We start from the raw sequence: 27,706 nt of genomic DNA, 5'->3' as shown, positions 1-27,706 counted from the left end.
TCAGACTGGGCTTCAACATAATCAGAGAGGCATTTATAAAACAACCAAGTAGCCATAAGTCTATTTATCAGTTAAGAATAGGACCTCCAAGTAAGGCTGATCAAATATGAATGTTACTGGTTTTAAGACTGAAATTATGTCAATATGAACAATAAATTAAAACTAAGTAATTGAAAATTTAATATTTAAAAACATTACTGTATGACTTAACTGTATATAACCAATACAGATAGCTGGAAAAACTTTTTTTTTTCAAAATATTTTTTCAAAAGTGGAAGATTAGACTTTAGTCTCACTTTCTTCAGATGTCTGGGTTTGTGTTTTAAAAATGTGAGTGCTTTAAATGAACTCTGTGGGTTTCAATGTGCACACTCAAAACCCCTTTATGACTAAAAATGCAGATTCATTTGTTCATTTCCTGGTTTTAATTATGACGAGCTGTACCCCTTACTATCCAGCCTCATCTTAACAGCAATGCAGAACAGGACATACACAAGGGATAACACAGAAGTTAGTAAAAAACAAATGTCATGAATTTCTGTGTATGTCTGTGTAGTGCCACTGCTTTAGACAAACGACATCTGAAGATCCTGCAGTGGTTCCCACAAGACCTGCTGCTGGAGGCACTCAGTAGCAACTGCCTGCTGTATTCAACCTGGAACACCTAGAGATCTTCATGTCTTCAGTGGCTGGCATTTAAAGTGCAGTGAAGCTTTGTTGAGTCCATCCTCACCTGCAATTTTCTTCATTAGTTGGCACAATTCTTTGTTTTTCTTCTGTCACTTTGTCTGATGCCTTTCGTAACGTTAATGGCCACTTCTTGCGTGGACATTTTCTGTGTGTCCCATTTACTCTGTGAGAGTTTTAAACAGTAAAGTGAGTTCCACAATGACAACAGAAAGAGTCATTGATGATTAACTCCTAATTTATAAAAACAGTTCTACTTCATAAACAGAATGTCTCCAGCATCCTTCACACGGCACTGTGATGCAGAAGAACTTGCTCATTCAGCGTGGACTGAGCTTTTAAATCTGCTGCAGAGGCAGTGGATGTCAGTAGGCTTTGGATCAACCTTTTTGTCTATAATTATCATCTCTGCATGTGTGTACTATAAAAGCAGGGCAAATAAATCTGGTTTCAGTCCAGAGGTGGAAATTAGAGGTTCCTTTTGATGTCACTGTGAGTAGTGCATCACTAGCCTGAGACAGAATTTTCTGTACTTGATTTTATATTTCTGATGTGAAAATATAGTTTTAAAGTAACACTTACTTCTGCCTGCATACAACACCCAAGAACAATATATACCTTTCAGAGCTTCATCAGTTTATTTTCAATTTATAAAATGTCAGGCTGTCTGAGACATGCAAGTACATCCCTAATTTAAGTTTATGCTTTTCCATCTCCCGGACTGTCTGCTTGTTGCCATAAGCAATGCACATAATGCACAGGAAATTGGATAGGTTTGACATATCTGGGCTGATAGAGACACACAGCTGAGTTGGGTGGGTTTGATTATTGCATTGTCAGTGTTCCATGAGACTATTTGTCAGTGTAAGGAATGCCAGGTAAATTAGGCATTATTTACACAGTAAGAGTTCCAGGTAAAATAATGTCAGATAAAGTTCAGACACTGGTAAGTGGAAGGTACATATATATAACCTGGCATTAATTTGCTGCTGTGTGTTGTTTCAACTTTCTGCAGCCTGAATGCACCTGCTCATTTGCTATCTGCTCTCCCAGTGCTCCTGTTCATGCAAGTACTTGCCAACGACTATAATGAAAATTAAACCAGATTATTGTCAATCAAGGACATAATCTGGATACCACCTTTTTTTGGGAGAGATGCCTGACCAACCTGTTGTCTTCACTGGTATTAGCACTCCTTTTTTTATTATCATCTTCATCATCCTCATCATCATCTTTTACTTCTAAATTGTTTTGACATTACCATCATGAGAAAATAATAAAGTTTCCCAGATACAGTCAGTGTCAAAAGTTTTCCCTTTCAACAGCACAAGTATCAAGGGATAAGGCAGATGGCTACTTTAGAGCTTGATGCAGGAGAAAGTGAGAAACAGGTGACATGATTTATCCCCTGCTAACATAGGCTGAGGGCAGAACTCAACTCTTCTGAGGGCACCATGTGTTGCATTGCACTGTATTCTATAGCATGTTGAGATAAAAGAAAAACTGTAGTCAATGTGAATGTGCAGGTAAATAAAATTGAGTTGCAGGGGATAATCAGCTTTTCAACTCTAGGCATCTAAACTTAAGATGTTCACACTATATGCACATCTTATGGTTCCCAGAACAGTGGAAAAACAGAGTTGCAGAATGGCAGACCAGAGCTGGAGCCTACATTAAATATTACACTTTCTCTCCAGGCATATATTTTTATTTTTTTTTTTTTTTCACTACAAGAAGTTTAGACAACTTCCTTTCTTATGCCCCTGCATTAGATATGGAGATGGTAAATGTGGTAAATGTTTTAGTTATCATCAGAAATTGTCTTTGCACTGAGCTGCAACTGCACAGATACATGTTACTGAATATCTCTCAGCTAGAAAATGCAGGGTGATATCTTCAGTCATGGGGCCTCAGGGCAGGCGCCCACACTTCACTGAGAAGTACCATTAGAGTCAACACTCACATTATTAATGTGTTGTGGGAATATGCCCATACTTTCTACTAAGTGCAATACAGAAGTAATTTTCCATTCAATTACAAAATTAGACAATTTTCTCAAACAGTAGGACAGGTACACAGTGTAATTATCAATTGTGACCAAGTCTTTTTCAAAATGGATTAATAATTATGTAGTTCTGTTCAACCATATCCAACCTCACCAATTAAAATTTCTCTGTGAGCTAGTGGCTATGACAAGCATTTGGGCTTTTAATTTACAGAAGTCCCATGGCTCTAGATGTCATGCTGCTGTGGAATGTGCCCCTGCCCACCTGGAGGTGCAGTATGTCATGAAAAGATACAGCAGTATCTTTTATGTCACCTGGGAATATCTTTGTACTGTAGCAATACAAAAGATGGTAATACAATGGAGGTATAAAATAAATAGACCCATACTGATGTATTGTGTGTTAGCAAATGCAAGGTGAAGTTCAATCCAAATTCCCTTTTTCATTTGCCCAGACCCCTTGGTTTAAGGATGTGACTCCCAAGAGGGGACAACTTCTTATGAGGTGGGTGTAGCAGTTCTGCCACATGCTCTGCTGAGGCACTTTCTGTGGAAAAATGTCAAAGGACAAAGCTCAGCCAGAAGGAGTGCCCACATTGGAAGCAATTTAGCAGAAACAAACAGTGCATGCCTGAGGAACAGGGACACCAGGGGAGCTTGTTTCATGTCTGAGAGAGGCAAGAAGCAAAGAATGGAATTGCACAGAGGTGCTGCAGTCAGTCTCTGTTTAAAACACTGGAATTGACGGTAATTAAGCCGAAGGAATGACCCAAATTGTGACCAAAAGCTGAAATTTCCTGAACTTGAAAATACATATTCCTTTTCATGCCCCACCTATGCTAACAAAGTAAAACCTGTACAATCTTTACAAGTATATAAAGTCACTCAAACTCCATTTAAGTGTGAAATTATGTCAACTACAACTTTTTCCACCATCCTCAAAGAAAACAAGATAAATATGACTTAACAGGGGAGGGAGGTCAGAGGAGACTCTGCCTTTGTGTCCTGGGATGGTCAACAGGCTGTACTCTCTCCTCCCCGATGGGGCCGCCTGTCAGGGAAGCTTTATTCCACAGTAACCCCATTGCTTATGCATTCTGATATCAGTGCATTTATCAACAGCAGTTTGTGGACATCATTCTGTCCAACAGGCAGAAATTGCACTGTTTGTGAATGATCTTACTGACTTTGCCCAGACATAAGTGCAATGCATGCCAATTTTGCATCAGTGACTGTGGTTGTGTCCAGACTTACTCTGCTGCCACACTGTGCCTCTGGCACCTCACCAGACTCAGAGTTACTCTAAAATACTGGTTACTCTAAAATATTGTCCATGAAGGTCTGCCAGGATCTCAGACTGGCAGATAATACTGAGTAAGGAAGGGAAGACCCCCAGGCGCGCTACATCTGCAAACAACGCGGGAAACAAGGGGGGCGTGTGTCTCCCTTACATGATTTTTTAAGTGATGGAAGAATTGGTGAAGTCATAATGCCAGGGATAAACAGCTACAGAAAAATGAATGTGCTCCTTCTCAGGCAGGCAAGGAATTGGCCCAAAAATTCTGGAAAGACAAAGCAATTATGTGTGCAGTATTGGAGGTGCACTAATCTTACACACAAAAGGGAACCAGAGTCCTTCTTCCCTCAAATATATCATCTATAGAACATGCTGCTTTGAAATCAGAAAATGGAGTATTAAAGTCATCACTGGCTTTCAAGAGGGAAATAAAAGAAAAATTGGAAACCCAAAAACAAGCTTATAACTGAGAAAGATAATTTTAAGATTCTACTTGCTTCAGCAGAGCATAGAGAAAGACAATTACTGGAGAAATTAGGTAGGAAAAAACCATAGCAGAGTGAAACAAAATCTGGGAGAGGAAATAAAGGGCAGGAAAACAACTGAATTGTTACTATCTTTGGAAACTGAGCAGCTGCACAAACAGTTACAGAAAGAAAAGGAGATAAAGCAAAAACTGGAAGAAAAGGTAAAAATGATGCTCAAGAGGGCTGCCAATCCAGCCAGCATTGTACAGATAAGAAAACCAATTGTTTCCCTTGGAGAATGGTGAAAAAGCCTAGGGGACAGTGGCCACTCACCATTGTCTGTGGGAGACTGAATGCCAATATTACAACTTTAACTACTGCTGTGCCAAATTTTGTGGAACTGGTAATGCAAATTCAGGGAGCATGCTATTCACGAAGGGCAAAACTAAATGTAAAAGATGTTATTTATGATTCCACTCTGGCAACACCTCAAGGCTCAATTCATGCTCACCCAGAAAGGAGTGCTGTGTACCTTGGACAGTTTCCCACAGGGATATAAACATTCACCCATGACTGCACATTCTGTGATTGCCAAACTTTTACAGTCTCACTCTCCCCAGATGTGAAATTAGATTATATTGTAGTAAGAGGAGACTCCCCTGAAAAAGTAGGGGAAGCAGCAACAACAGCATGGCACTTCTCAAAGTAGAAACTGAGATTCCCCAAGAAATGCTAAGGACCACGTAAAGGACTTTATCTACTACATCTGCAGATAACCCAGAAAACAAGGAAGTCTCCTTTCCCCAATTTTTTACCTAACACCTTCTCATATGAGAAACCAAGGAAGCAGTAAACCAGCCATAGATTTTGGCTTTCTGTTATCTGCAGCAGCTCAGCAGTTGCTATGCAAAAAGGGCAGCAAGTGGAAACCTGTAGGAGGCAGATGGGTGGGAAGGCAGCTGTGACAGGAGAGGGCTCATCTTTGGTATAGCCCCATAGCCTTGTTCTTACCATGTATACAAGGTACACAATACATAAGTAAGGGGGGAAAGGGGGGGAGGATCTGATCCAAAGCCTACTGAAGTTATTGAAAAGACATCCAATGACTTTTTCAAGCTTCATATCCAGCTTTGAATGAATCAGGGTTCATGCAGTGCCCATATTTTAAGCAGAACAGCAATTAAGGGAGAACATGTTCCTTTTTGGATAATTAATCTAAATAATAGTGTGCACATGATACATGTCACAGCTGGACTGAGTTGGAAAGAAATGAGTGTGGGGGCTTTTTTACTGTAGCAAGTGTGTGTGTTACTCTGATTGACAAATTAAACATCAATTCTGTGGTCGTTCAGGCATGAAGCACTGCCAGGGGTGCTCAGTTCAATCATGTCATGGCTGTAGCGCAGCCTGGCACCATTTACTCATAACTCAAGACATCAAATATAGTTTCACTGCAAAGAGAAAGGCTGTCACAAAAACAATTTAGACCTTGAATTTGAAGAAAGTGCTGGGCATTAAGGAGCATTATTATACTCATACCTCTGTGGTCCTGAAGCCATTCTGTCTCTGTGTTGTAGCTCCCACGCTGTGAACTATGGTGTTTGCACACTGAGAGCCACAGTTGTTCCTCTTCTCAGCGCTCAGCATTCCAGCTGTGGCTGATGCTGTAGATACACCTGTGTGAGCCAATTTCCCATCCTCCAGAAGACCTGGTAGGGACACATGGAATTGGGCAATTAATACTGAGGAGCAATTTGTAGCTGGCTCTGGCATCCTTCTATTTTGCCACATTTTGTGATTGCGTTGGTGATGCAAGGTGTGGTACAGTACCGCAGTGAGAGCAGTCTACCTCCCTGAGACATCTTCATCCTCACATTTGACATGATTTGGTCTTTTTTCTATGGTCTACTGCTCTGTGAAACATTGGCTCAGAAAACTTGGAAAAACAGTCAATGAGCGCAGCATATCAGTAGATTTTTGTCACCTGCAGGTCTCCACTGACTTCTCTACATACACACACATCCTTGCATGACTGAGAGTTGAACTTAAGACCCAGAGAAGGCCACCTTAAACCTGTTCCAGTTCTGGGAAATGAAGGGGTTAGATGTGAACATGACAGATGAGACAAATATGGATGGAAAGGTTGCTCTGTGCGTGGCCTTGCCTTGAATATTTTTTCATTTGAAGTTGAGAAATCAAAAAAATATTTATTTCATGTTTCTTTATCTATCAGCAATCAAATAAATGAGTAATTTGCTTTCTGCTCTAGCTGTGTGGATACACAGGCATCATACAATATGATATTGAACTTTCCCATCTTACTGCATTAACAAAAATCAGTTGTCATTTATAGTGAGTGCAGAGCACTCAACATCTGGTTGCAGCACTGGGTCTGAAATCCAAATACAAGGAGTAAGTGGGATGCATTACTGTTGCTGTCTAAAATAAAAAAAATTAGTTTTTGTCAAAGCTTATTTATGAAGAGCTTTATGTCAAAAGAGTAAGAAAAGGCAAATTTGCTAACTGGTAATGCAGGTATCAAACCTAGAAAAATTAAGTAGTCACAGACAGTTAAGAGAGAAAAAAGTATGTGGAAAACCAATGCCAAACCTTTGTTGTATAAAGTGACATTGTGTCATCAAAACCTTCTGCATTAATCAGGTAGGAATTCAAGTGTTGTGTTAAAGATATTAAAAAGGAAGCAAAGTCCTGAATTCTATTTCGGAAATCTGTAAGAAAAATGATTTGTCAATAGAAAGCAACATTTGTCAGTATTAGCTAGCAAAGACAATGACTGAATTCAATGAAGTTTCACCCAAATTCAAAGCCTTGGTTGAAAATATATAACACTTTGTGATATTAAAAGGCCTTTAAGATCTCTTCTGGCTCAAGCCATTCTATGAGTCTGTGAGTTAAGGAATACCAACTAGTCACTGCATTTCCCTGAGCAGTCAGAAGATGGAGGCAGAGTATTCCAGACACACTTTAGCTTGTAGTGGTGGTAACTGATAATGCAGTCATCTAGCTTTTGATGGAAAAAAATTGAGATGAAACAAGAAAATACTATATTATAATCTATTTTTTGAAAAACACTTCTGCCTTTGGAAACTGCCTTTTCTGCCAGATATAAAATCTGATATTGTTCTCGTGTCTAAGTTTAGATGCAATTTCAGTAAGGCAGCAGTAAAACTCACCTCTCCTACACCTCTCAAAATTCCCCACTTACCTATGTTTTAGGTCTTACTTCTTCCTATTTCTCCACAGGGCCAGAGGAGAGGCAAAAAATGACTTGGTGAGGAGCATTAAGTGGCATAGGCTGATATCTTAGACAAGACCAGTTGTCAGGAAGGGAGGTGGAGAGGCAATGAGCCACGTGTGAGTCAGAGCTCTCAGCCAGGAGCCCACTGCTTCACCTTGCAGTGCAGCTCTGAGAACAAGCTTGGGCACAGCTTTCAACAGGCAGACTGCACTAGGAATTACATACTAATTCCATTAATTGAGTCTTTGACATTTCAAACATCCAAATTATGAGTTTTTCCTTCTCTGGAGTCATCCTACGAAATTACTTTCCACCATGTGTCTCTTTGGCCATCTGGACTCTGACTAAATTGTCTGGTTGAAACAGCTGTCAGCTAAGCCATTTTGTTATTAAGTACAATTGTTCATTTATCAGATTGTGTTGCATCTTTTGGTCTTGCATAGAAAAACATTTCTTACATGAATCCATTTCCAGAGGCTGATGGAAAATGTCAGTCCTGAAAATGGGATCTCTGGTTCATTTTTTTGTCTCCGTTAGTTTGCAGCCTGAGCATACTTGCTGCATCCTGCATTGCAGGGGTGTGACTTTTTTTATACTTGTCAAATATAACCCAGGCATCAGTATTTGAGCTTTTCAGTATCACTACTATATCTTTATATGGGTGACCTAGTGGTCACCAATACTAGGCAAAAATATTTTTTATTTTATCCTGTAATATGTCCTACTGCAAAGTTAAGAAACTATTTTAGAATTTGTTTTCATAAGCAAATAGATGATTTAGACACTGGGCAACAGTTTAATGGTTTCAGTGACTTGATCTTTATGTATGAACACCAAGAAGAAATTGCTGTGAGAATACATAAGCAGTGGTGTTAAGAACGCAAGATTTGTTGGCAATCCATAAACCAACACCTATTTTATAGACTAGATACATAACACAAAACGATTGCAAAAGAAAGTTGATGTTAAAAAAGGATTAGGAACACATGGTTGCTTTTAAAATAGCAAATACTTTTGCATTGCTATTTAGGATTTGGCACAGCACACAAAAATGAAGAGTTAACTCTCTTATGTACTATCTGGAACTTACAAGCCTGCAGGGTGGCTTTTCTAAGGGTCTTGCCTCATTGTGGTTTAAAACAAGAGAACAGTTGAGATATTTGTGCCATCCTCACAGTAGGGATTTGGTAAATAATCTCCTTGGTCTTTCATGGTAGAGCTTCAGTTTACATCAGTGCTGTTAAATCACTGTAGACATTTAAATGAACAGGTTCAGTAATGTTGTTTTCATTCTCATCTTCTCTTTCATGTCATCCCTGACAAAAGTCTGTGGGCCCCTTTAGACGAGGAGAAACAACAGATCTCAACTCAATTCTCTGTCAAATACACATATTTTACTTTCAAATGAACTGGCAAAGCTACAATATTCTGAAGGCTAGGTTCCCAAAACCTGGTTTCTGGGTGCCTATTAAATGCTCACACGTGTGATGGTGAACCTTCCCTCAGGAATGGCTGGTTGGGGTTTGGGGGCTGCCAGGCCGCTGTCTCTGGGGGGAGGATGACAGTGGCAGGTATTTCATTGCACATCATCAGGTTTGTTTCTAAGGAACACACACGAGTTCTCTCTCAATAACCACAGGGAGAACACACCTGCAGCAGCCCAATTGCTCACAAATCCACATTTCCAGCACAAAGTGTTGTCACACAAGTTCACAAAGAACTTGTCCTCCCATGGCAATGGTTGCCAGCACCTTCCTCTTCGCTTGCTGGACTGCACAGGCACACTAAGACTTGCCTCACTTACCATGCCAATAGAAATCCTTTAGGCTGGAATTTGACAAATACTTTTTTCAGCAGCACCAGGGGAAAAAAGGGTTATTTTAATCTGAAATCAAACCTAGACCTTATTCTTTCCCCCAGTGATGCAAGCAGTCAGACTGGCACAACAACTGGCAAAGGGAGGCAGCACAGGAATCAGAGCAAGCAGCTGAAAGCAGCTTAGGTTGGTGTGCTCGTCAACAAAACAAAACAAAACAAACATGGTAATTTTAAAAATTTTAATGGATTTTCATACATTTTCAGACAGCATCATCCCAATTTTGTAATTTCTGAGATAGATATTTAAAGTTGCAGTCTGAGAAACTGCTCACGGATTTGCAAGTTTATGTCCATTCTAAATGCTTAAATCATGTATCTCTAACCCCCCACCCTACACACATTTACATGGGGAAGGAGCTGTCTAAAAAAGCTTTGAAAAGTAAATAGGAAATAGTAAATTAGTAAATACGGTGATCATCACAGAGAAGTCAGTGAAAATGTAAAATACAGAATGAAAATTTAAGATATTAGACCTGTATTTCTTATTTTTTCTGGTTTCTTTTATTATAATGTCAACACTAATGATAACATAACCAAGGATAAACATTGCATGCATGCTGCTCTAATTCTTCATACAGCCTGGTTACACCTAAGAATTTAAATTATTCTTTATGACAGATTTCATAAAGAGGAGAGGAAACTTTTAAGTCTTTCTAACCAGATTTTTGTATGAAGAATTTTGTATCACCTTTGCATAAAGATGATGTAAAAAGAAGGGAAATATTAATTAATATATAATTAATGGTATAATTATATAATTATAATATAATTATGTAATATATATTATCTAATTATATATAATATAATTATATGTTGTCAATATAATAAGTATATAATTATTCTAGTATCATAATATAATTATGCAATGATATAATAATAAAATAATTATATAATGATTAATAATATAATCAATTCAATTTATGAAAGTAAAACTGGTCTAAAAAGCCAAGTTGTGTCATGGATTGACATCTGGCACAGAGAGATAGAAAAGAGATCATGAGGGGACAATTTTGTAGTCCTTAAATATCAGGACCACAGGAAACTTCTCAAACCACAAATAACACATAGGTAGGTCTGTCTGGATCTCCTGCATAGACTTCATCAAAAGAGATAATCTTAGTAAGGTTCAAGATGACCTGAAAATTTCGGTGACTGAGAAAATCAGCAATGCTGCAGAAGCTAATGCTGTCAAGAGGTTTGGGCAGGGTATGAAGCCTTGTGGTAAGGAGACAAAGTTAATCTTAGCCAAAAGAATCAACTATTTGTGGAGAAAATTATTCCATGTGTGTTTGCCACAATATTCTCCCACTTCATTTTAAAGCAAGAGGTAGTGACCAGAACAGGACATGAATTCTGACCCAAATACGCTGCAGATCTGACCCAGAACCCATGAGACCCTGAGCTGTGACATGTTCAGCTATAGAATCGCAAGCTTTGTTTAAAGCAGGTAGCTGTTGATTAGTGTGCTAAATTTATACCTTTGAAACTGACTACAACAAACTGTAGGGTTCAATTTTCTAGTTCAGCAACACCCTTTTTTATTTATCGTGACTGTTATGCATAATGCATAAGGTGCTGGTTTAGAAAATGCCTGACTAAAAAGATGCTGCACTGTAAAGATGGACTCTGAGAAAGCTCATAGTGAACACAAATGAAAAGTGTTATAACCACACACAGATTATTCCAGAGGAAATAAGTGTTTGCAGTCATCACTGAGTTTCTTGCATTTTGTGCTACAGAGTGATAATAAGTACAGAAGGCACTGAAATGTCTGTTTTCTCTACTATTTTCCTGATTTGAAACTATATATTTTTGGGAAAGCCATGCATCTGCAGGCCTAAGGGCTAGTGAGTGCTTCTGCTGCAAAAACAAGACATAGCAAGGATCCAATAAAAAATGGAGTGGAGGCTGTGACAAAAGTCAGGTTTAAGTCATTTCCTCCAAAGCAGCAGCCTCAGGCATGAGGCCAGATGCTCAGGAAATATGCAATAGCTCTTTTACCTAACAAGAAAAAATTTGGAAATTTTCAGGCATAGCAGAGAGTGGGTTTGTGAGCTAGGATGAAGGATCCAGATTTACAGAGGGATGACCTGCTGCAGCAGGAAAATATTGTCAGAAACAATGTTTTCTATCAGCAAATACAATGCAATAAATTTACTTCCCAGACATTCAGAGAATCTAGAATTATTTCTCTGAACTCTAATGTGATATGAATTTTAGACAGCAAAGCAAAATACAACAAACACATTTACACTTTCCACACATTTTTCATCAGCAACATTTTGGAAGACTTTGACAACTGAGTACATCTTTCTCCTGGGAAAATAATGACACAGAATGAATTAAGCAACTAACCAGTGCCACATGATGTGCCAGAAACAGATCACGCCTCCCTCCAAACTGGAAAACTAACACACAAATAGCAAAGCTCTGAAGTGCTTTTCATAGGAGTGGATTTTAGAAGGATAGAGAGTGGGGGTATTTGCTTTTTCACATGTAAGTATACTGGCTGTGTTTCAGTAAAGTCCATGAAAAATACGTTAAAAATTATACACTCTGTGCACAATACCTTATATCAGGGGTCCAAATTATGGCAAATCAGCCTGTGTTTCAAAAGTGCTGGGTTTTGGCTCAGTTTCTGTCTAAACCTGCCCTTAAAATGCCAAGAAAGAAGTTCTCCCTACAGGAGAGCACTGTGGGAGATGGACAGCAAGCAGCAGGCTGCTGGCCCTCTCTCAGTCACCCACATCCACAGCAGTACCCACCCTGTTCTGACCAGTGGCTTAGAGCTGGAGGTGTTCACATGCCCCTTCCCCCTCCCTTACCTGGGCTTTCCTTCTCCTTTGGGATGTGGTAATAAAACATCCCTCATTATGATCTAGACTAATTTCCAACAAAGACATGGAAAGCATTATTATCATTCTTATTTCCTAGCTAATCACACATGGAATTTTAAGATGAGCGAAAGGCATGATTTCAATTAATCACACTGAGGAGCAGCAAAAATATTTAGGCAGACTAAAAGTAAATCCTCATGAAAAGCATTCAAATGAAACATGAGCTGAAATGATTCTTCAGTTTTGCTTACCAAGGTTCAGCTGCTGGAACTGAAGTTAAATGTTTCAAGCAGTACGTACCACATTTATTTTAAAAAATAGTGATTGACTACTGGGATAATTTTCAAAGGCTTAGGCAAAATGTCAGCCACTGGAAAGCTGTAAATTCGGTCTCAATGTCCCAAAAGTATGCTTCTTGAATTAACTCAGGAAAGTCCAGTGGGCTGTATGGCCAAGTGGCATTCCCAGCTTTACAGTCCATGAATATACAGAAAGATACTGCTGACTTAACTGGTTCATAGTGTGATCATAAAGTGCTTTATCTTTAAGGTATATGCATGCATGTAAAAAAGTCATCAATCACATTTAGTATTCACCCTAAAATGAAGGCAGTAACTACATTAAAACTTGATGCCATCAGCCATCAACCATCTCCTAAATAAAGCCATTGCTTTTCTCCCGTCTCTTCCACACACAGTGTAAACACTCAGAAAGCACTCAGGCATCAGCATTGTGCAAATGTCAGATATGCTTTTAGTACTGCAAGTGCTTGAAAAAAGTCTGATGGCCCACTTGGGAAGTACTAGCAGTTCACAAAAATGAAAATTGCAACATGAGGACAATATGCAGACAAAATGTACAGAGACAGAAACACAACTACATACACTGTTAAGAAAACTGCTAAAAAAACCTGCAATCAAAATATTTCTTTCAGTCAATAAAGAATGGGCTGGTTATTTTTCTCTTCAGTAGCTAGTATGCGTCTGAACTAGCTAGCCTAAATCTCTCCTTCATCTCTCCTTCATCTACCACACCACTCCTTCATCTACCTCTTCAACTTACTTTTAACCTGTATTTTTCCAAAACAGAACAGAAAAGGCACTGTGACAGTCTAGTGAAGCAAACTGGTGTTTCATTTTCTGGTGTGCTCATCAGAAAATAAAATTGCCTTACTGCATTATTTCTTTGAGTACAGCAAAGGACCAAGCCTCTTGTTTCATGTGAGACAACTGCTGAAAGATGTGCACATTCACCACACAGACAGAGACCTGGTCCTATACTCCAGAAAAGAAGGCTGCTTGGTGCAAGTCAAAGAGAAAGTCTTACAATAAACTGCTGGCTTTGATCATCCTGTTTCTGAGTCTTAAATATTACAGATTTGATTTAAGATAAAACCCAACTTTCAATCCCAGATTTCTTTTAACTGCAATCTGTTTTAAGCTGCAGGAACATCTGAGGGGAAAGAAAGTTGGGATTAGCAATATAATTTCTGTTTCTATGAGGAGATATATTTCTAGAACTGATTACAGTTAAAGAAAAAGATCTCAGTCACTTCAATGCTGGATTACTGAAATATGTGCTTAATGTGAAAATTTTGGAAATTTTAATCAATGAACAAGGTAAATTGCACTCTGAACTGTGTTTCCTGTAGGCAATACATTGCACTTCTGCTTTGAGATTGGAAGGAATCTTCACTTAAAGCTAATGCAATTTTTAACCATTTGCTGTGAATTCTACATTCCTAAACTGGAAAATACAGAATTAGAACTTTTTGGAAAGTGTAAATACATTCCCAAGGACAAGAAAAGACAATTTTTAAATGTTCTGAACCAGGATATAAAGTCTGGGATGGGGGAAAGAGCACTGTTTCCACAAGAAGAGTAATTTTGCAGAGCAATTTCCTTCTCAGCATCTTGCAGGCAGAATCTGCCATTGACAATACCACCATTCAGGTTTCCTGTTCAAACCCTTTCAGATATTCTCCCTCTTTCACCATCCCTTCTCCCCACCACCTGCTGCAGAAACAGTGTAAAACCTCTTCCTTTAGTTAATGACAGACCTTTGGCACTCATTAACTCAGAAAATTTTTGTCTTTAAAGATTTCAATGCTGAAAAAGAAGAGGTTTTTTTCCACAGGGAAATAATTTGTAGGGATGGTTCCAACTCATCTCTCCTGCAAATCATCTTTATTGATGCTCAACAGCCTTTCTGCTTTCTGCTACTGTGACAGCTGGGAAAGCCTTTCATGTAATTCAAGTGTTCCTGTACGTGACATTTTTAGTAAATTTACTTTATCAGTTGGTAAATTATTATTCTGCAGTAAACTGTGGGTGACCAATCCCAGCAGGTCTGCTTTAGTCTGTAAGAAGAGTTTATCAACCCTTGCTGGCCACTAAGTGGATACTAATCAAAGCTTGAGAGGTTTTGTGGGAAGATTATCACAGTTTGGGTTGGCTGGTGGTACAACTTTTGCAGTGTTTTCAGGAAATCCCAGAGGCAAATAATACAGTGGAGAGGAAAGGAGGAGGCATCTGGAGAACCCTGTCCAGCCCCTGCCAGCCCTTCCTGCCACAGGGCTGAGAGGTGGCTGCTCCCACCTGAGACACCAGGAGCAGTCGGGAGACTTCATGCAGTATCTGAACCATCTACTCTCAAACAAGAGCCAGCAGTTGAGTCTGATACATCTCACAGAATAGCAGGCTGAAGGGTCATAATAGAAGAAAAATTCTCATCTCTCAATTATCTTTGGCATTTTTATTTAAGTTCTGCTGTCTATAGATGCATCCATTTTTATGGCTATGGATATTTATTAAAAATCCAATTAATTTAAAAATACTTCCAAAGGTGGTGGGGTAGATTGTTTAGCATGATCTGATGGGCCAAGTAAGTATCAGTGTCATTTTTTAACTGAAATGTGAAATTAAACCAGTATTGAGCTACCAAATGTCAGCAAAGATGAAAATGTATGGAATGGAAGAATTAACAGCTAGAATTTCAACTAGGGCTGAAAAAGGTGATCATTACAAAAAGTTGTATTTATCATCTGAGTCTGATTTTTTCCAATAATTTCAACGCTCTCTTGTGGTGTAATAAATACTGGCTTAGGTCAATACTGCAATCCTTGATTGGCTTCTATGCTGAGCAAACCCCAAGTAATGATGTACTGGGTTTGCATGGCCTGGTTTCGGTAGCAGGGCAGCCACAGAGGTGGCTTCTGAGAGAAGCTGCTGGAAGCTTCCCCCATGTCCAGCAGAGCCAATCCCTGATGGCTCTGAAGATGGATGTGGCACTGGCCAAGCCTGGGCCAAATAGAAATGCTGCTAATGCCTCTGTGATAACAGATTTGAGAAGAAAATCCAAACAAAGGTTGTAGTGTAGTGGTAATTTTCTTTCCAGAGAAGAGCAGAGTGAGAACACGTGAGAGAAACAACTGTGCAGGCACCAAGGCCAGCAGAGAAGGAGAGAAAAGAGGTTCTCCAGGCACCAAAGCTGAGATTGCTCTGCAGCCCATGGTGAGGCAGCTGTGCCATTGAGGTCCAAAGGGATGCAGAGATCACCTGCAGCTGTGGATGAGACCCAGGCTGGAGCTGTGGCTGCCTGGAGGAGGCTGTGAGCCTGTGGGAGGCCCGTGGAGAGAGGGTCCCCCTGCTCCCAGGCTGGAGCAGCCTGTCCCTGCAGGACTGCACCCCATGGAAGAGTGGCCCACACTGCAGCAGTTTTGGGAGGACTGTTGCCCATGGGATGCATTCACATTTCAGCAGTTCACAGAGAGCTGTTGCTTGTGAGATGGACTCACATGGGAGAAGTTCCTGGAGAACTGTCTCCTGTGGGAGGGTCCCCCCTCCCCTCCCTGAGCAGTGGGAGAAGCCTCAGGTGATGAAGTGATCATAACCCCCATTCCCTGCCTCCTTGAGCCCCTGGGGGAGGAAGTAGAGCTGGGAAGGAGGGAGGGGTGGGGAGGGGTTTTTAAGGGCTTATTTTACTTCTCATTATCCTGCTCTGATTTTGTTAGTGTAGCAAATTACCTTCATATTGCTAAGTTGAGCCTGTTTTGCCAGTGCCAGTATAATGTGTGATCTCCCAGTCCTTATCTCAACCCATGAACCCTTCATTAAGATTTCTCTCCTCTGTCCAGCTGTGGAGGGGAGTGACTGAGTACTTTGGTAGGTGCCTGACATCTGGCCCAGGTCAATCCACAACAATGTGTTGAATGGGAAATGGCAAAGGTACTGCTCTCACATATTCTCACTCCTCTCTCCAGCTGCTCTTCTGCAGGTTCTTCCCCGCCCGTATTTTAGATGTGTTATCCCAAAGATGCCACCACTATTGCTGATGAGCTAAGCCTTGGCCAGTGGTGGGTCTGTCTTGGAGCTGTCTGGCTCCATGGGATGTGGGGACAGCTTCTAGCAGCTTCTCACAGAAACCAACCCTTACCCTGCTCCCCACTACAAAACACTGCCACGCAAACACAATACATTATTATAGCCAAGCTCTGGACTAAGATGGAAAGGGAATTGCTGCAGTATGTCTACAGTCCAGGAAGAGCTGCATTTATTCACTTCTACTGTAATTCTGAACTGTAATAAGGCTATCTCCTGAAAATACCACATCAGAATCGTTACCGTTGTTTATTAAACACACCAGATTTTGAAACAACCCATTAATAAAAGCACAGAAGGGGCATAGGAGCACAAAGAGATCCTGATATACCCATGTAATGCACTGATCCCTCTTTACCTCTTGAACTAAAACAGATGGCTTATTACATATTTTTCTGCAGTCCAATTCACAAAAAGCACTCTGCTGCACCGGGTTCTTCATTTTACAACCTGATGCTTGCTTATTTATTTCCGCTGAGCTCTTAACTTTGCGTACACCTGGCAAACGAGGGATGACGGCAGCGCGGTCCAGCAGCAGTCCCTGTTGTCACGGCAACTGATGCTCGCACAGCCCGGTCCCCGGCTGCGGCTGCTCACCGTCCTCTGCCAGCCGTGCAGAACTCACCGTCCGCAGCTCCTCTGTGCAAGGTTACCTCTGAAACGCCCCGTTTTGCATGCTGGGTCTTGGCCAAAGCCTAGCTGCAAATTATGAGCCTGGTCCGTAAAACGGAGCTGGCAGCGACCAGAGAACAGTGGAGCAGCAGCATTTAGCCCCAGAAAGCAGAGCAAGAATCGCTCATAAACACACAAGCATGTTAGGACAATTATGCAAGATAAACTGTCAGCCAGCCAGGCTGCTAGATAGTGATAAAATTTCTCCTGTATTCCTCTGATTTTCTCTATTTATTTTACAAAGGACTAGACTGCTGTCCCATTTCATAGTTATTTTGCAAATGTATTCACTGATCCTAAACTGCAGGTTTCATCCCTGGCAGACCACTAACTGCAGTTATGTTTGCTGATGGTATGAGCAAGTTTTCCTTCTGAGTACATCAGGTGAGTCTGTGTGAAACATGGATAATGTTTACTTTAATATGCCTCATGAAAAAAAAATTAGTTCACTAAGGAAAAAGTGTGAAGTTCAAACAATAAAAAGCAATTTTTTAGCTGATACTGTGGGTCACATAATGATAAAAAATCAACAAATATTTTACTCGTTGAGGAACTGAACAAGTCAGTCCTGAGGCAATCAGTATTCAACTTTTCCATTCTGGTATGAGAGAATTATTTTTTACTTGGTGGCTACATAATTTAAAAACTAATTACTTTTATTTGCATTTCAGTAACAATCCCTATTAAAGACTGGGGTCTTACTGTGCTGGTTGCTGTGGGAAAACAGTAAGTGCCTGTCCCAAGGCACTTGCAGCCCACGAGGTAAATTGATTGTAAATGTTCTCAGACCACAAGATGACGTGCCATATCCACTCTGAGGCACCTTCAGGTACAAGAAAGAAAAAATAATTGAATACAGCAGGTAAACTTAGTCAGTGAAAATAGAAAGGAGTAGAAAAAAGTCAGCTTAAAACCTGCTTTAAAACAAGCAAAATTAATTTTTCTTAGAGTTGATATTAATCAATAGAGTTAGAGTTGATATATCTAAAATTTCTAGGATATAAATATACATATACATATACATATACATATACATATACATATACATATACATATACATATACATATACATATACATATACATATACATATACATATACATATACATATACATATACATATACATATACATTTCAGCAAGTTATCCCAATATAATATAACATGTTGTGCAAACACATTCCAAAATACTTGACGGTTTTTGTGTGCGTTTTGTGAATTCAACCTTTTCCCCATGGTTTGGGTGTAACCCGTGGTGACTGCCCTGGGGACTCATCTGTACCCACAGATTATTACTTCCTCAGAAAGTCATTACTTAGCTAACACTTCCACTTAGCTGAATCAGACCCTCTCTAAAGAGAAAGCAATTTGTACAAAGAGTTGCCAGGATCAAGGAACAGTTACTAAGCAGAAATGTAGTCTATTATTTCCCCCAGCCATAACCCACGCGGTAGCTCAGTCCTGTGAAAAGTTCTTTGCTCACATAGCAATGGATGTTCTTCCAAGAAATTGCTTTATTGTAAGGGCTCACTGTGACTCTTTCCTTTTTTTTCTCCCTCACAGAAGCCACTCGCCCTATGAACAGTACATACACTTACCTTCCAGAAAATGCCTTTCAATTCCAGCACCTGCAGTGCTTCATGAAGTTATCTATTACTTTTCTATCCCACTTCATCCGTATCTGGTTGCCCTGTCCCTCATTGCCAAAGCCTCAGCAGTGTACTGCAACACTAGTAAGTTACATAATGTACATTACTATATAAGTTACAACCACCTATATTTGTGTCTGTTGGTGATTTCTCATGAACCTAAGACCATCTCTCTTATTTTAGGTACATTATAGCAACTACTACTCTCCTATGTGTCTTCCTGTAAAAAATAGGGAGATTACAATACACTTTGTAAATGTGTATGCAAAAAATCACGTAGGGAAATTAACAAATAGTCTAAGAAGGGATCAATAGAAATTGGAAAAATAGAAAAGAAAATTAGAAAAAACTACAGTGCTTCCCTTTTAATTTAATAATATTTGAGCTTTCAAAATGCTTTGGTAAAGGTACAAACATTTGGCTACAGAAATACATATAGTTCAAATGAGAGCAGGCACAGAAAGCTAAATGTATTGGCTGAAAAAAAAGGAAGCATATGATAAAGTTTGTGGTGGTATGAAATTACTAAGATTAATATATGGTAGTTACTAACCCTTTCCTCATTGATACACTCTCTGATCCTGTATACGTGACATTCTTCCATCCCTGAGTGATTTACTTCTCTTTGCATTTTGATGTCCAGTTCTGTTTTTTCTACAACTGAGATGTGTTGACAATCACAACCACCTCTTACTGCTTTTGTCTTTTCCCAAAATATTTCTTACATCCTATCTCTACATCTCTCTCTTCATGGAATTTCACCAATTTATTCTTGGTGAAAAATGACAAAGAAGAACTTGATCCTCTTTCCCCGTCCTTATTTGGCTGGTGGCCCCTTCCCTGGCTGCCTCTTCCCAGTTACAGCACCTTCCTACCTTGACCTGGACCAGTGTCATCTCCCATTTCCCCATCTCTCCCATCCTGCTCTTGTTCTCTCCCTTACTTTTCCTTTTTGTCTCTCACTCTTAAGTAGTTTTCAGTTCTCACAATAAAAGCATCTAATCCTCTTCATGTCTTAAGCCCATACTTGACCTCATTTGCCCCTCCAATTGCTCCTTCCTCTCTCTGTCATCTGTAATTCACTTAAAGAGCTGTTTCCAGCCCCTAAAGTACCTCTCCTTATCCCTATTCCCTCCCTACCTCAAACTTTACCCTACAACAGCTCTCCATGAAGTACTTCATGACTTTCAGGCACTAATTTGGAGCAGCCTATGTTCCTCAGGTTCCTTAAACTGCTGCCACCACAGCTCTGTTGAAAAATGAATCTTCCCCTAACTGAAGTCCTGCTCATCATTTTTGCTCCTACTCTGTCCTTTCCTCATCACCTTCTAATTTATTCTGCAAGGTTTTCTTGTAAACCTTTTCATGCCTTCATCAGTCTCTATTGGTCTGAATGCTGTTCTCCTTATCTCTGGTTTTCTCATCTCTGAATACAAAGTCAACTATCACATGTTTCTAGGAAGAATACTTGCTGATCCACCTCTTTATTACCTCCTTTTCTGAGTCAGATCTTGGATTGTCTAGCTTCTGTTTGTGATGTTTAGGCACCAACTCAAAGTAAACATGGCTAAGATAATGCTAAGTGGGTAAAAAGGTAATGCTCTGTTTAGCTTTCACTGCTGGAGACAACACTGTTACCTGTCATTTGAATTTACTGATGAGCATTATCTTGAACCTCTTTGATTCCTTATCTAATAATTTTTAATATATTTTGTAGACCCATTCACCTTCAAATTCTCAAAATTTCCCCTGTGACTACTATAGTCTTTCTTTAGCCTTTAGGAATACAACATAGACCCTTTGTGACTTCTCCCTCCCTATCATATTTTGGTCAGCAGAGAGTTGTGGTCTCCCTATTCCAGCTGGCCTGTGATGCCCACCTTGGTGAATTTTCACTCCTGCACTTTCATAATTTCTTCCTGATGCTTTGTTACTTTCTACAAAAGTCTGTAAGGCTAATTCTTTTTATTTGAACCTGCCTATAGGCATTTACTGCTTTATATGGAAATTATAACCTATTCTGGGCAGCAACCATTTGTACAATATCTAGCACAATAAATTTCTGGCCCTAGGCTGAGATTTCTAGGTACTGCTACAATAACAGTAATTCTTAAAACACTTAAAGCAGCACGTCAGATCAGAGCTCCTCAATCCCTTTCTTGTATCTGTCACTTCTGTAACACCTCAGGCACACAACTAGGGATGTGGATTACTGTCAAGAACTGGGAAATTCAAACTTGCAGGTTTGCTCTTGTGCAGCCCACCCTCTGGTCAACTTTCTGTATATCAGAAAGCATCAAAGGTAGTTTGGAAGAAAGAGCTCTCTTCCCTAATTTCAATTTATTTCCTAAATTACTTGTCTTGCAAAAGAAAAAGACATGTATTCCATAGCAAGACCCTCAAGGTCTGAGTTCTCTTCCCTTCTGATATTATTGCTCCATAGCTGACGGCGTCTATATGCTCTCGCTCTTAGCCGAGCATCGCCGTGAGCCCCAACCAGCTCTGGTAGCCCAGAGCCCGGAGCGCGGCGGGGCCGCTCCCGGTGGGGCCGCTCTGCCCGCTCCCGGCTCTGCCCGCTCCCGGCTCTCCCCGCTCCCGGCTCTGCCCGCTCCCGGCTCTCCCCGCTCCCGGGGGCTGCTCCCGGCTCTCCCCGCTCCCGGCTCTGCCCGCTCCCGGCTCTGCCCGCTCCCGGGAGCTGCTCCCGGCTCTCCCCGCTCCCGGCTCTGCCCGCTCCCGGCTCTCCCCGCTCCCGGCTCTGCCCGCTCCCGGCTCTCCCCGCTCCCGGGGGCCGCTCCCGGCGGGGCTGGCCGGGCAGGGCAGACGCTCCGAGCGCTCCGAGCCGCGGCTGCAGTGCAGACCTGGGCGCCTGCATTTCCTTAGGGAGGCCGGGGTGGCGAAATACGTTCTCCTGACAGCAGGAAAATGGGTGGATCGGCGCACACCCCCCCGTGCACACACACCGTGTGTGTGTGTAGGTGCGTATATTGTGTGTGTAGGTGCGCACACAGCATGTGCAGGTGCGTACACAGCGTGTGTAAGTGCACACACAGGGTGTGTAAGTGCATATACAACGTGTGTAGGTACACACACGGGATGTATAGGTGCACACACGGGATGTGTAGGTGCACACACAGGGTGGGTAGGTGCACACACAGGATGTATAGGTGCACACACAGGGTGTGTAGGTACACACACGGGATGTATAGGTGCACACACGGGATGTATAGGTGCACATACAGGGTGTGTAGGTACACACACGGGATGTGTAGGTACACACACGGGATGTATAGGTGCACACACGAGGTGTGTAGGTGCACACACGAGGAGTGTCGCAGCCGTTCCCGTCCCCGCGGTGCCCGCTCGCGTCTCCCGCACTCACCGGGGCGGGGGCCGCCCTGCTCCCGGCCGGGGCCCTCGGCGCTGCCGCCCTCCTGCGGCGGGCTCTCGGAGTCCGTGTTGGTCAGCCAGGTGGACTCGGTCTCCCGCGTCCAGCTCTCGTAGTAGCGGGGCTCGATGGCGTCGGCCCGGCTGCCCCCGCAGCCCATGGCGACGCCCCGCTCACCGCCGCCGCCGCCCGGGCACCATCGCCCCGCGGGCACGGCCGCCCCGCCGGCCCCGCTCACGCCCTCGGCTCCATCCCCGCTCGTCCAGCTCTCCCCGGCTCCGCTCGCCCTTCTAGCCCTTCTCCCCGGCTTTATTATCTCCGCTGTCCCCCACCCCGACTCCTGGCTGTCCCCTCCCCTTCTCCTCCCGCAGCCCTCTTCCCTCCCCTCCCGCTTCTCTCCGCTCTCCCATCCCACCGCCTCCCGCTCGTCCCCGATCCTTCCCCAGCCGCGGGTGTCTCCCAGAAGTGGGGAATGCTGGCTCTGCCCTGCCGAGTCCCTCCGCTCCCCTCCGGCCGGGGCAGACAGACGCCGCGGGCGGGCAGCATCTCTCTCCGCCCCGGTTAGTGTCTGCACGGACAGGATTTACACGGACACGCCAGCGTGTCACGGCCGGCACCGCACGGCAGCCCCCCGGCCTGCTCTGGCACCCAGCTCGTGTGCCCCGATTGGCTCTGGAGCTCCGTTTCACTAAGCCATCTGTCCCTTCCCCGCTCTAGCCGGGAGAGCCTTGCTCCCACTTCGGCGCTGCAGTTTGCTGCTATATAATTGGGAATGAAGGTGCAACACTGAGTACTCAACTCCAGAGATACTCCACTCTTTCCTCTTGAATACTCACTTATGGTAAACAACCAAGAACATGACACTCATGCAAAACAGGCTATAATTTAAATTTATGCTTGGATAATCTAAGTGACAGAGATTCTGCACTGAGTCGTATTGATGAGGGTTGCAGTTTGTATTGCAAGACCAGCTTCACAAGGTCCCTGCAGGGCTGGAACCAGCCCCATGAACACTGTCACTGTGGGATCATATCCTGAAGGGGAGACTTTATCCCAGGTAAGTGTTTCTCTGCTGGGATAACTTTGCAGTAGAGCAGCAGGAACAACTCTTTCCCCTATGAGAACTTACAGAGCAATACAGAAATCATGTTCTGCACTTCGTGCCATTACACAGTATGGCTGTCAGCTGAAAAGGATTCATCCATTGAAATCCAAAATCCTGCTATCCAGTCTTATGGGAGCTTCAAGTAGGAACACAACACCTCTGGGGCAAAAGTTCTTGTCCCTAAGGCTGGCTCAAGATCTTTAGGAGGATCCCATAGGCCTTAGCTTTGCATCCCAGACAGCAGGTCCTGTGTTCTTGTTCTGAAGGTATTCAGATCAGAGGCTGCTGTCCAAGCTGCCAAATCACCCATTGTGCTTCCCAGAACAGATGACCACTGAGGTGTTTCTAAGCTGCTTCCCAGCCAAATACTGACTCACAGCAATCTTACTTTCTGACCGAGGTCTGCTGAGATTCCTTACTCATGTGGGAGCTGCCGACAGCTCTTGTCCCTGTGCTTGTGCTACCAAGGTCCCAGGGTGAGTGGGGCAGTGATCTAGTGATCTGAGCTGCTTTATCATCACTGTGGTGATGTTTTGGTAGATTAAACATACTTTACTTTTATTAAAAGAGAATTTCAAAACAGAGTATATTTCAATCAGGCTGCTTCCCAGCAAATAATCCCCAGGGCAATGAGATATAATGATGTCTGTAACAAGTAAAGAAGCCTAACACACATCCTCCTTCCCAGGAGCTGTGTGTGCCCTAGGTGAGCACAGAACATGGCCCAGGAGAAACTGCCAGACATCCCTGAGTCTTCAAAGGAAAACATGAACAACACATCTGTGTCTCACACTGTAATTGTGCAAAACTTCCTAGACCAAGAGCTCTAAATGAGGAACACACTGGAGCAGAACCTTGGGGGAGCCTTTGTATTTTGTTTCATTTTAACTTAAAAGTTTAAGGGGATCTGGCAGGAAGCTGCCTGCTGGTATGTGTGCTTTCACACCACTTTGATTTCAGTTCTAGCTGTACTTGCAGGAACTTTGTCTTCTGACACTTATTTTTCCTAACACAGTTTTCAAACGCTTGAAAAACCAATGGCAAGAGAGTGACACAAGTCTTCCTCTGTCTTTCCTGTTTACTATCACCACTAGAGAGGAATTAAACCATAAATATGAAGTGGGGTCTTAAAGCATTGTATTGAACCATGTTCATTTTCCTTGCACTAGTATTTCCTATCACCTTTCAAATATCCACTTTTGGTGAAACATTGAGAAAATTGCAGAAAAATAATAATGCAACCACTACAGATTTCATATTTAAGCTTCTGGTGTCATTTTGATTTTGAATTTAAAACCACACTTTCAAATAAGATTTTTCGTATGACTAAAATAAAATGTTTGCTAGCTCTAGTAAGTAAACGGTTTAGTTTTATTTTCATCTGCTCCTAGTGGAACTGAGAACTACCTTTTGAAACTGGAATTTTTTTTTCCCACAGCTAAAGGAACTTCTATTCTTTGGTGTGCTTAAAATAAATTTAAGAGACTAGAAGAAAAAAAAAGAGGTTTGCTTTCTTTTGTTAAAATAGCCAAATACAATTGTGGGTACCCTTTTATCATTTTCATAATTCATTCTGAATTATTGAAATTTACTCCTCAGTGCTAACTGTGAAGAGCACACTGTTGATGGATCTGCACCATTCTGATTCCTGCCCGAGCTAAAAAGCAAACTCTGAGGCACACAGGCACACAGGCATCGTGTAGAGGACGTATGCTGTAGCTATAAAATACCACAGCCTGTGGCAGGCAAGTGCATGTTGGCTGGCATGAAACAGGTGATAACATCTTTAATACAGCAAGGGACCAGTGCAGGGGTATGAATTCAGTAATACTAGTTTTACACTGGGAATCCTATTGTGAAAGAAAGTGGACAGAAAAAGAAGTCTGCCTCCAGAAACAGAAAATACCCGGGATGAGATGAATCCTCGGCCTGACTCCATCCCTTCCAGCAGTGTAATGAGATGGGAGATATTCAGCCTGTGAAGCTGGGTGGAGAGCAATTGATGCAGGGCAGGAAGAGGTTGGTGGCAAAGTGCAAATGAAGAATTGAAATCTTCAGAACTCTTGAGGGGAAAAACTTTACAATTTGATTTTCTTCCTTTACTTCAGCACCTGAAATGGTGTAGCCTAGCAGGAGAGGGATTAAAATGCAATTTTTTGGATCAAGTTTAATTTGTCATGCTGTTACCCTCACGCCAGGAGATGATGAAGGCATCATAAATCTGACCTCTCTTCATTAATTGCTAAAAAAGGGTGGTCTCCCACTGATGTTATTAGTGGATCTTGGACTGTGTTTTAGCTGCTCTGTTTTGTGCTGCCTGGTGCACACTGCAGTGATGCTTTTCCTCCTCATGCAGTTAGTGGTGTCTGCTCTGTGTATGCTGGTTTCAAAATATGCTACTTGAAATAATGGGAGTAGGAAGTAAAAGGACAGGATGGACAGGGGATGAACAAGAGAAGAGGGATCTCAGGGAATTTAATTTTCATTTGCCTGTAAAATAGGTTTAAAATAATGAAAATAAACTCTTCCTCATAAAATCCATACATAATTATTGTAGGACCCATTATTAATTTTCCCTTTAGTGATACTGGGTCAATTAATTATTTTGTATCCCAATGACCATTTCAGTGTTAGGTGCAGAAGAAGCAGTAGGAGGTTTAGGAGCTGTCCTGCCTCTCCTCTTTTTTTTCTTTTTTTGTGTAGCGTCTCTGCGTGTTTTATTAGATGGTGTTAAACCTGGTTTCAGGCCCCAGATTTTCTCACAAACCTGTTCTCTTTACCCTAGAAAGTAGACAGCAGATCAGTTTACTGACCTACCCAGGATCTGTGTGGTTCAAGAACATTATTAGAGGGGAGAGAAGAATTTGAATTTACAACTTTTTCTTTCTAGTAATGTATTCTTTGTATCTGAGGAGAAATAGAATTATTTAGCTGTGTTATATCCATTTGACATCATCATTCTAAGCTTGCAACATGCCTGGAAGCAAGATTGCCTCTGCAGCTTTCATACTGTTTATATGAGTAAATGATCAAGCATTTCTCTTTCCTGTTGTGAACACAAGTATAATTTGCTTGCCTTGATTTCTCAAACAATTATCTTTAAATTTTTTTAATTTGTACCATATAATTTATTCCATATTGCTCTGCATTAATTATGCATTTCTTTCAACAAGGAAATAGTATCATTCATTTATCTGATAGGGCCATTCAAACCAAGAAAGTTTTCTGTTTAGTCTTCACAGCTTCCTGGACATGTGTGGGGGATACTCAATATTAGCTACATGTGGAGGTTTGGTAAGATGTCCTGAACAGCTCATAAATAGAGAGGAGTAAATTAACTCAGTCTCCCACTACATCCTTTTCATGTTTGAAAATTACTCTGAAACAGAACCTCAGATTCCAACTTCACAGAGTAAGAGGGCAAGGTCTTGAATCCCCCCATCTGAACCTTTAAAATTAATTTCAAAATAATAATTTACTAGACTCTTACTTGTGAATAACTGTGGCCTGGCAGCACAGAAGTTTCCTGTGATGGACTACTATCAAGGAAATTTTGTAGTCATTTCTTTTCAGCTTCCTCAGCCTTTGAACCACAGCTGGACTTTAATGCTGACCTGAACTTGTCAGGGCTCAGTTTCCTTCTCTTGTGAATAGTGAATGTTTCCCAGTGAACAAACTGTAAGCTTTGCATAAGTGGGAAGTTTTGGATCAGTATATTCACTTTCCCAGCAAGTAGTGAAAAATCAATACATAGCAGGCATCAAAGTGTCTTCACTGCACGGCATCTTACTGATACCTTATGACTGGAAACTGAGACAGATGTGCATTTTGTACAACGTGCATTGTGCTTTTTCTGTGTGCAGTGTGAACAGAAATCTTCAAAATCAGTATGTGGAAAGACAAAACCTTAGGTTTGCCTCATCTAACTTCTGACACATTAGAAGTTCAAACTTTCTGAAGTTGCATGAAGGTATTTGCTTCATTTGTGAACTGGGAAGCAGTGCCCTTTGCTGCTCTTGGAATGCAGGGTTACACCATTTGCACAGAAGCAGATGGAGTGATGGTGAATCCTGGGTTTCCAGGAAAGTG

At 41.6% G+C, this 27,706-nt stretch overlaps 1 protein-coding gene across 1 annotated transcript; it reads right to left on the bottom strand.

Annotated features, from left to right (window-relative positions):
- Positions 1-701: 701 nt before the first annotated feature.
- BAALC (BAALC binder of MAP3K1 and KLF4) lies at positions 702-22,780 on the bottom strand. The gene is made up of 3 exons (XM_058833212.1): positions 22,507-22,780; positions 5,996-6,165; positions 702-853 (listed from the first exon to the last, which is right to left on the bottom strand). Exons 1-3 carry the CDS (start codon positions 22,670-22,672, stop codon positions 749-751), a joined length of 441 nt encoding a protein of 146 aa, XP_058689195.1. The 5' UTR covers positions 22,673-22,780; the 3' UTR covers positions 702-748.
- Between the last annotated feature and the right edge of the window lie 4,926 nt (positions 22,781-27,706).

This window comes from Poecile atricapillus, chromosome 2, assembly GCF_030490865.1.
Source record: "Poecile atricapillus isolate bPoeAtr1 chromosome 2, bPoeAtr1.hap1, whole genome shotgun sequence".
In the NCBI taxonomy this organism is placed as follows: domain Eukaryota; kingdom Metazoa; phylum Chordata; class Aves; order Passeriformes; family Paridae; genus Poecile; species Poecile atricapillus.
This window is presented reverse-complemented; position numbering and strand designations above follow the sequence as displayed.

Bases quoted from the DNA above. Each gene is read 5' to 3' on its own strand.
- BAALC (XM_058833212.1), bottom strand. From the start codon at position 22,672: ATGGGCTGCGGGGGCAGCCGGGCCGACGCCATCGAGCCCCGCTACTAC. The intron at 6,166-22,506 runs GTGAGTGCGGGA...TGTCCCTACCAG, and splicing joins GCAGGGCGGCCCCCGCCCCG to GTCTTCTGGAGGATGGGAAA. The intron at 854-5,995 runs GTATGAGTATAA...AAACTCTCACAG, and splicing joins ATGGCTTCAGGACCACAGAG to AGTAAATGGGACACACAGAA.